The sequence below is a fragment of the Chionomys nivalis genome, chromosome 20 (assembly GCF_950005125.1).
Source record: "Chionomys nivalis chromosome 20, mChiNiv1.1, whole genome shotgun sequence".
NCBI classification, from domain to species: domain Eukaryota; kingdom Metazoa; phylum Chordata; class Mammalia; order Rodentia; family Cricetidae; genus Chionomys; species Chionomys nivalis.
In genome coordinates this window covers 39,176,037-39,185,933 of record NC_080105.1, presented here as the reverse complement: position 1 = coordinate 39,185,933, position 9,897 = coordinate 39,176,037, and the positions used below count along the sequence as shown (strand labels likewise).

The 9,897-nt window shown below is 46.9% G+C and overlaps 1 protein-coding gene across 8 annotated transcripts in view; it reads left to right on the top strand.

Annotated features, from left to right (window-relative positions):
- The first annotated feature begins 377 nt into the window (after positions 1-377).
- The window catches only part of LOC130862994 (prolow-density lipoprotein receptor-related protein 1-like), a 128,210-nt gene continuing 118,690 nt past the window's right edge, over positions 378-9,897 (top strand). For 7 of the 8 annotated variants that reach the window (XM_057752855.1, XM_057752853.1, XM_057752854.1 and 4 more), the window contains exons 1-5: positions 378-505; positions 3,503-3,616; positions 5,934-6,053; positions 6,658-6,897; positions 7,720-7,833. In XM_057752855.1, coding sequence (XP_057608838.1) covers positions 430-505; positions 3,503-3,616; positions 5,934-6,053; positions 6,658-6,897; positions 7,720-7,833 — 664 coding nt within the window. In that variant the 5' untranslated portion in view covers positions 378-429. The remainder of the gene's footprint in view (positions 506-3,502; positions 3,617-5,933; positions 6,054-6,657; positions 6,898-7,719; positions 7,834-9,897) is intronic. The other variant, XM_057752857.1, reaches the window with a different exon arrangement.

Below are 9,897 nucleotides of genomic sequence, written 5' to 3'. Positions count from 1 at the left end.
CTGGCACACTGCATCACCTGAGAGGCAGACCTGCTTCAGGTCTATAAAGGTAAAATCTCTGAGTGAGATGTCCAGGTGACTCGTGTGCAGACCAACCCTTTCCGTGTCCCCAAGGGCCAGCTCCTAGTGAGCCTAGCGCTGTTTCCAGTCCCACTGAGGATCGGTGACACAAAGTCCCCACAATGCGAGGAGACCTTCCTGGACAGCGGTAGGTCTTGCCCTGATAGTGCGCGCACAAGATGCGCCCTGGCGCACCCCAGGTTGGGATTCAGCAACCTGCAAGGAGGCGTGGGAACTGCACCCCCGCCCCCTCCCCCACCGCGTCCCGCTCCCTCCTCCCGAGTCCCCTTGCCTCTCGCTCCTCCCTCCCGGGTTTTCCTCACTCAGGCGCCAGGCGAGAGCAAATCTAACAGTCTAGCCTTCCCAGGCATGCGGTGCCGGATGCTCCTGCTCCTTTTCTCGTTGATGTTGGTATCTCTGGGCAGCGTCGGGCGCTCAGGGGCAGGTGAGTGGGGCCGATGTGCAGGGGCGCCCTTGGAAGGGTCGCAACTCGGGTTTGCCGGGTGCACAATGCAGGGTAGCAGTAATGTACTAGCCGCGTGCTGCAGAGGCACACAGAAGGCGAACTTCAGGCGGCCTCGCTAAGTGTGCTGTCTGTCCCCAGCTGTGCAGTAAGTAGGGTGTAGAAGGGTGAGGCTGAGCATCCTACAGGAAGGGACCTGGATCACCCAAGATTGCCAGGCCCTTTGCAAACCTGTGAATAGGAGGAGAGGTAAGATCAAGGACAAAGATTTTCTTTGCTTCCGTGGAGTCACCCAGCAAAAGTGCAAAAGGAGCCATCTCCACCCCTGAGTACTTAGAACACCTTACCTCTTCGATTCTTCCTTCCTCTAAGTCCAGACCCGGTGGGACTGGCTACCTAGCTCTAGTTTCCCACCAGTCGCCATGGGGTGGCTGATAGGCACTGAGAATAGCCACTGGCCAAAACTGGGAAAGAACGGACAGGAGCACTCCCTGCAACACTGGTGGATGTCACTTTTGTAGACAGATCCAAAGGTGGCATCAGGGAGAGAGACGACATGTCCCGAGTTGACTGAGACAGGTACAGTTCCCAGGGGATGAAGTTGCTAGCTGCTGATGCCGACAGAGGTCGGAAGCATGCAGCCTTTGAGAAGCACCTGTCAGGTCAGGCTGGCGATCCCACCACACAGTGTGCCTGAGCTTACCCCAGGCACAAAGGGAAGAATGCACAAGTGAAGTCGTTTTAATGTTTGCATCTTGTTTCTTGACCAAGCCAACTTAAGGTTCTGACCCTCAAGATTTGTGCCTAACCTGCTCCAGCATCTAGGCTATGACTGGTCTCCCCATACCAGTTCTGAAACAGGATTTAAAATCACTTGTATTTTTTTTTAACTAAGCAGTGATTTTACATCATTGAGTATAAAGGTATCTTTACATGTGCTTTAGGACAACATTTATCCGTGTACTTGATACCATGATTATGAGCAAGCCACTGTAAATTTAATGTCAATAGATGTTAGTAAGTACTTTATAAATGCTTTTATAGTAAGCACCTACTTGTGTTGGGAAAGTATTGGAAAACAGTCTGCATGTAATGCCCAGATTTCATATGTATTTTGAATTCCTAAATAGATGTCTCTGGGACAAAGTATTCTTCAGTTGTGGTTCACCTAATGGCCTGAGTTTTTGACGGTGAATGGCAGCCCTGAGATCCTCCTGGAAGGATCAGTTACAAGAGGTAGCAAAGGAGCTAATGGCTGATGAGCATTGATTTAGCAGCTTCTGAGCCAAGCCATTTCCTGTTCACTTAAGCCTTCAATCTCCTTTTCAGGATCACATATAGCCTAGCCTCATTGCATACACAACAAAACCAAGATCCCATTATCCGTGTGCGAGAGGGTGCATGGGAGAAGTGGACTTGGCCACTCCACGACATGACTAAGGTTTTTCTTGTAGATATGAGAGAGAGAAAACAGCCAGAGACATCTGGAAGAGTCCAGAGCAGAGAGAGAAAGAAGTAGCAGAACATGGCCAGCAGACTGGACCTGGTCAGGGTGATTGGAGTTGGAGAGAACACTGGAGTTCGCAGCATAGCAAGAGATGGAGGATAGAGCATAGTGAGAGAGGGGAAGGGGGTGGGAGAAAGTGCTAGAAGAGTAGAGAATAGCCGGGCACAGAGAGGGTGCATAGCTGGGAGGAGGGAAGGGCCATGAGGCTGGTGTGGGGGCTATGAAATGTGTAACAAGTACTTGGGGATAGAGTGGGGGAGCCTGGAGGCCAGTGCTTTGTTATGCACCCACAGATATGTCAGTGGAGCCAGGTGTCCCCTCTGCCAGAGGTAAGGGGAACGACTCCTTAGGACACATTGGAATCAGTCACCAGAAATCCCCCTATAGTAGTTCAGGTTAAGCTCATTTCTGGATATTCAGACACCTTGAGTCAGTCAGCAAGTAGTCCAACCAAAATGCTCCAGCCCTGGTGGTTTGTGGACTGAGCTTGTTCCCATAGTAGCAGTAGCCAGACATTAAATGGTCTCACCAGCTTTAGTCACATGATAACCTAGATGGAATAGGAGAAGCTAGAGGTGGCAGCTAATCCAGTAATAAACTCTATTCCTGGGGGTTTATTTTAAGTGCGTTTTAAAAACTGCATTTGCTTTAAAAGTTGACTGAGTTGGTGACACGATTGTAGAAGAAAACCTGTAAGACTGGGATCCAGTCTCTTGGGAGGAGGAGCTGTCTCACGTCCGCTTTCACGTCCACTTCCATCAGTTAGCGACCCAGGCTGCTGCTGGGAACAGAACTTACTGAGTACTCCACACATGGTGCAGGGACTCCGGCAGGGACAGGCCATATAGCTTACATTTTCTAGGAACCAACGATTGTCTTTTCCTCTCTAAGTGTTAGTTCAATACAGTAAATGAGTACTGAGACCTTCCTGCAGCTTCCTTCCGAGGCTACTCCACTTCCGGCTTTTGGTAACCATTGAACATCAAACAATAGCTACAAGTTCATGACTTGAACGAAATAATATAAATTTAGTCTTTAAAAGCTTCCAAGTATTTATAGCATAGCTGTGAGAGAGATATTTTTTAAAAGAATGGTGTGTTGGACCGTGAACGTGGGTCTGTACATGTCTAAGATTAAATGAAAGTAGACATCTAACTTATACGTGTTCATGTTTCATGGCTTTGTGAGCGAATTAGATCTGGGATTACTGCACCTGTGTCTACTGGTGCCCAAGTGTGAGTATCCCCTAATCTAACAGAGAACAGGCACACAGTAAATCTCCCCGAAGCAACTCTATGACACCAGGAGAACCTGGTTCTAAAGGAATTTCCTAGTGAGCCCAAGTGGAGTGGGAGGAGGAACTTAGTCTTCCTCAACATAACACTCCATGGCTTCTTATCATGGAGAAATGCCATCTTAGGCTGTGGGGGCCAGAAACTCTCAGGACCCCACCTCTTGTTTATTGACTGCAGGTGAAATAGAGTGTAACAGGACCCAGCAAGTGGCTTGTGGTGAGAAGTGCATTCCTGTGGCCTGGCTCTGCAATGGCGAGCAAGAATGCCCGGATGGGACGGATGAGCAGTGTGGTAAGCACTTTCTTGAGATGCTGTCATACACCAGCCCTGGTGTCCAAGCCCAGGATGAGCATTCCCCGAAGTGAAAATCTGAAAGGCTCTACAACCCAAAGTGGTTTAATACAAACATGATACCACCACGGGACATTCCCTATCTGACTTCATGTGATGGGTCTCAGCCAGAAGACAGGTTCACTTAAAATTACCTTTAAATTGTGTGTGTGTGTGTGTGTGTGTGTGTGTGGAGTATGTGTGAAACACAAGCTGCTTGGGATGCTGAGACAGGAGATCGTAAGTCCAAGAGGCTGACCTAAGCTATAAGCCGAGTTTAAGACAAACTGGAAGAATTATCAAGAGCCTGTCTCAAAATGAAAAGCTTGGGGGATAGCATATACAATGTGCAAGACCCTAGGCTGATCCTTAACACTGTAAAAAATAGTCAGAATTATTTAGATTTGGGCCCATCCTTGTGATACTTCAGTGTGCTTGTGAGTGTGTGCATGTGTGTGTATGTGTGTATGCAAAATAAATGGAAAAATCTTTAATCTGAAATACTTCAGAAAGTTCCCAGCATTTCAGATATAAGGTATTTGATGTGTCTTTGTCTGACAGTGTCCATCCTCATGGCTTTTGTCCCCTGAGGGGATAGTCAATCATGAGGAGCGTTCTGAGTGTCACAGGCTCTCAAAGACGAAATCCAGTCATCCTCAAGTATTAGTGGCGCCACTGTAAGAGCAGAGTTTGCACCTTAAATTTAGGCTTAAGCATTGGTGACAATATTTATTTAACTAGACTAATCCAGAGGCTCTTCGGGAAGCCTTATAGACCATAATACTCAAAGCTCTTTTGTATGCAAATTGAGCAAACAAAGTACAAAACTTTTAGAAGCCAAGTTAAATATTTGGCAAATAGTTTGCTGCTCTAAGGCCCTAGTTCTCAGTGCTTAGTGTATTCGAAGCCCCAGGTGGGTCACCTGAACACTAGTCCAGACAGAAAGCTTAAGCAATGCATCTTATTCAGAGAGAGGAGAGAGAGAGAGAGAGAGAGAGAGAGAGAGAGAGAGAGAGAGAGAGAGAGAGAGAGAGAGAGAGAGAGAGAGAGAGAGAACCAATGTATCTGTGAGTATGCCCTTTCCTTGTTTATCCCACTTTCTTCTTCTTGGGTGGACACTTGCTGTCTCTAACTTCACATGAAATATTTGGTATGAAAACATTCTCAGGCCTCAGGGTGAAGCTCCAGGGTTGAGGGTCACATTCAAATCCTGGGCTAAAGCCTCAGAATCTAATAAACAAGCAAATGAACAAACAGAAACAGGTATATGTTTGTGGGTTGGAATACACTTCCATGCTTGCTTTGTTGTGTGGTCCTCAGGCATGCTACCCTGGCTCTCTAAGTCTCCTTCTTTAGGTGAACTACTTGAAGTTGGGTTTGCCGCAAAATCTACTAGTTCCCTGGTGTTGTCTTTGATCTGAATATAGTCTTGGAGATCAAAAGAATTCAAAGAGGTGGACTGTCTTGGCTTCCAGCCACCTGTAGGGGTCAGAATGTACCTGAATGGTTAGATATAAATAAACTTCAAGCCTGTTGTGCAAAACCCACCTTTCCTGTGTTTGTTGATGGTACATGGCTAGCTGCCACTTTAGAAGGCTTATAAAGTATCTCTGCCTCAAAACTTTTGCTAGACTACAGTGTTCTCAACAATGGCAGGGAGGCTAAGCTTTGAAGGCTCCTGGGTCATTCTTCCTTGTTAAGGTAGATGTCATGGTTAATCTTCAATCTCAGATTGACCAGCTCTAGAACCATCCAGTAGGCACATTTCTGGGCATATCTGCAATGCAGCTTCCAGAGTTTAACAGAGGAGGAAAGATTGACCCTGAATGTTGGTGGCACTTTTCCATGCACTGGTGTCCCAGACTGAGTTAAAAAAAAGGGGGGGGGGGAGTGAACCAAGTATGAGTGAGTGTTCATCTCTCTGATTCCTGACTGAGGATGTAGTGTAACCAGCCACCTCACACTCTGGCCACCATGCCGTCTCTGCCATGACGAACTGTATTCCTTATTCAACTGTGGACCGACATAATTTCTCCTTCTCTCAAGTTACTTCTGTTGAGTATTTTGTCACAGTAATGGGAGAAGTAAGCTATACCATGGAGTTGCTGTCAGGAGTGTGAAGGGAACCAGCAAGTTCACGGTTGGGGTCAGTGTCGAACTTAGAAGTCTTCATTGCTTTGCTATTTTAAATGTTATGACTTGAAATCCAGAAAACTGACAGACTCTGACAAACTCATGTTCCTCCATGCCTGCTCTTGAATCCAACTCTGGCCTGTAGAGGAAACTTGCCTTGGGCACCGGCAAGCCTGGCAGTGTGATGATGGGAAATGTATTCCTACCAGCTGGTTTTGTGATGGTGCCAGGGACTGTTTAGACGGCTCCGATGAGGTTAACTGTGGTAGGTATGACTTGCTTTAAAAATTGCACCCATTTGTTATTTATGTATGTGCCTGTGCAGGTGGCATTATGCATGCATGCATGGACCCCATGCCGCTTCCCAGAGGACGACTTGGGGAGTTGATGCTCTCCTTCCACTGCATGGGTCCCAGTGACTGAGCTCATGTCAATAGGCTTAGGCACAAGGACTGTTACCTGCCAGGCCATTTCATCAGCCTTGTACCACTATTTTCAACAGCCCATCATCTGTCTGCTCACTCACATCATCTGTAGTGCTAACTGAAAGTAAGCCACGGAATAGCCTTAGGTTGTATGAGCTGAGCCAGATGTTATATTGTCTTTGGTGTTATAAAAGATTCTCAGACCCATTTCTTTGAATTTTTTTCCTTCAAATTTATTAGCTTTATTGACTTTTTGAAAACTTATCTTGGGAAGAAACTTCAGTGCAGAAAGTCAGAACCATGTCCCTAATGACATCTAGCTAGCATCTCTTAGCTATTGGTTTCATAGATGGAGTTCATGGCATAGCCATAGTTCTTGTCTGGATAAGCATGTCTGTCATTGTCCCACAGTTCTGCCCCGCCCACCTAATTCCTGCCTTTCAGAGATTTTGACAGCGTGTCCAGACTACAAAATCCAGTGTCCGGGAAAGGCTCAGTGTCTGGATGCTTGGGAACACTGTGATGGCCATCAGGACTGTGACGATGACTCTGTAAAAGAACACTGTCCCCACAGCCGTTGCTTGGCGGGGCAGTGGCAATGCCGGAATCGGGCATGCGTCACGGCCAGCTGGAGGTGTGATGGCATCGACCACTGTGGTGATGCCTCGGATGAGGAGGGCTGTGGTACGTCTGGCATCCCCTTAACTTTCAAGGGCAAAGTATAGGACATGGACTGCTTTGTGCAGGCTACATTTAATCCCTATCCCTGAGGCTACCATCCTTTATCTAAAAACAGGGTGCTCCCTAGCAAGAGCCAAGGTGTAGCTATCCACGGAAACACAAAGGGCTGGGTAAATAAAAGCCCTGTAATGTGTATGCTAAATAAGCACTGCCTGGAATGTCCCCAGCGCTGATGAGCAAGCAGTCTCTAGAACACCTGAGCACCAGTCTCTGCAGGGAGCCTAGCAACCTTTGACACCTGTTCTCACATAGTGAACACTGTCAGTAAAATCTCCCACTAAAAAACACAAAACCCAACCCCAAAGTGTGGCGAGCACCACATTCCTCTCCTAGATGACCTCCCAACCCCAGAAAAGTGCAGCCTCTGGTTTCCTGGTGGACTGAAATCCTACCCAAACTTTTGTGGAGTTAAGGCTGCGTGTGCTCAGCATCTAACATTTGTACAATTAGGTGGTTTTTTTTTTAGAGGAATATTCTGTTCGGGTCAAGTGACTGACTCCAGTACAATTTTAATTCCGACTATTTAAAGCTAGATCAATCAAGTTTAGCATGAGTGCCCAGATGTCTCGCTATTTTTACGATGGAGTCTAAAGCCCTAACTCCCTGAAAAACAAAAATCAGTTTCAAATGATAAGCTTTTCCTTTCCAATCCTCAATTGCTTGGGCTACGGAAATATTGGCAGGTAACCTACCGAAGGGATAGTCCCTGATTACACTCCTGGGCTATGAGCAATAGTGAAGAAGAACATTCAACTTCCTCCCCAGCCGCCTGTCCAGAAGGCGCTGTTAGCTGTGACGGAGGGAAATGCATCCCAGACTCTTGGATGTGTGATGGGAAAGCTGACTGCACAGATGGTACTGATGAACCCAGCACGTGCGGTAAGAAACTGCTTCCTCAGCTTGAGATGGGAGGTGGGAAAACGAGATGAACTAGCTTCCTGCCTTAGTTACTGGATTAATTACTACACATTTGGCTGTGACAGAAGCAATTAAGGGGAGGAAGGATTGATTGTGGCTGGCAATCACAGGCTGGGTGAGGGTGGGTTGTGCAAGGGCATCCTGGGTGTGTGGTTGCTGCTTTTCCCGTCTCTGCAGAATGGGAAGCAGAGAAATGGAACTGAGGCTGTAACTGTAAAAGACCTGCCCCCAATGGCCCACTTTCTAACCAGCGAGTTCCCCGGTCCCAGAGGTCCCACGCTTCCAAGAATAGCACCATTATCTGGGGAGCGCACGTTCAAACTCAGGAGTCGGTAGGCGACATTTCAGAATCCAACCCTAACAGTTATCATCAGGGCCGACTCCTTGGAACAATGCTTAAAGTGAAATGCACACACAGGCAATTACCTTTGTTCCTTACATTTTATCACATCACATTTCATTTATTACATTAAGGCTTCTAGCTTTGCTCTTGTGAATATGAGGAAAATACCCCAACTTGTAAAACTTCAAGAGCAATTTTCATTCTGTAGCTTTAAGGAGATGGGTTAGGTAAAAACCTAGATACTACACTGCTTCCGAAGTTTGCGATAAAGCCAGCAGTGTATTCTCTAATGTTGGTAGAACTCACGTCACAACAAGGGCCACGCCCTCCGTTGAGGGTCAGCCATCTGCAGCACTATGCTCAGACTTCACACAATCTAGGGATCCCTCTCCAGAAAACCTTGGCTGAGCCTGGTGCTCACTGCTTTTGTTCAGCTTTCAGCTTGGGGATTTTGTAAGATTCAATACAACTTTGCAGATCCAGTACAAGAAAACGCACAAAACCAATGGGAGCAATAGAAACCATTTGGCACCTGTCTGGGGGAGGGATGAATCAATCTGTTTAAGAAAAAAATAAAATAGAATTCTCCAAGGATTTAACTGAGTAAAACCTCAGAAAGTATGTTTTCTGGTAAGGAGAAAGGTTGTTGAAAAATAACTCTGATTTTTTTCTTTCTATCTTCCTTCCTTCCTTCCTTCCTTCCTTCCTTCCTTCCTTCCTTCCTTCCTTCCTTCCTTCCTTCTTTCCTTCTTTCCTTCCCTTCTTTCTTCTTCTTCTTTTCCTTTTTCGAGACAGGATTTCTCTGTGTAGCCCTGACTGTCTGGAACTTAATATGTAGACCAGGCTGGTCTCAAACTCAGAGATCCACCTGCCTCTGGGATTAAAGACATGTGCCACCATCACCCAGCTGTAACTACTTTCTGTTGTTGTTGTTCCAAGACAGGGTTTCTCTGTAGCTTTGGAGCTTGTCCTGGAACTCGCTCTGTAGACCAGGCTGGTCTTGGACTCACAATGATCTGCCTTTCTCTGCCTCCCGAGTGCTGGGATTAAAGGTGTTTGCCACCATTGCTGTAACTGACGTTTTAACTTTGTGGTTTGCACTAGAAGAATCACTGCAGGATCTACTAGGGAAGTTTCTTAGCTAGGGCTGATGTTGCTGTGATGAAGCACCATGACCAAAGAGCAAATTGAAGAGGAAAAGGTTTATTCAGCTCACACTTCTACATTGCTGATTATCACCAAGGGAAGTCGGGATAGGAAGCCAGAGACAGGAGCTGATGCAGGGGCCATGGAGAGGAGTTGCCCACTGGATGACCTCCCCTCCATGGCTTGCTCAGCCTCCTTTCTTATAGAGCCCAGGACCACCAATCCATGGATAGCACCACCCACTGTCACCCACAGTGGTCCTTCTCCATTGGTCACTAATTGAAAAAATGCCTCACATCTGGATCTCATGGCGGCATTCCCTCAGCTAAGACTCCTTCCTCTCTGATGACTCTAGCTTGTGTGAAGTTTACACACAAAAGCAGCCAGTGCAAGAAGAGAGAGTGGGCATCTCACCTCAAGTCATTTTGTCATTTGTCTCCTGTCCCCCATGCTTCTGTAGCTTTGGTGCCTGTCCTGGAACTAACTCTTGTAGACCAGGCTGGCCTAGAACTCACAGAGATCCACCAGCCTCTGCC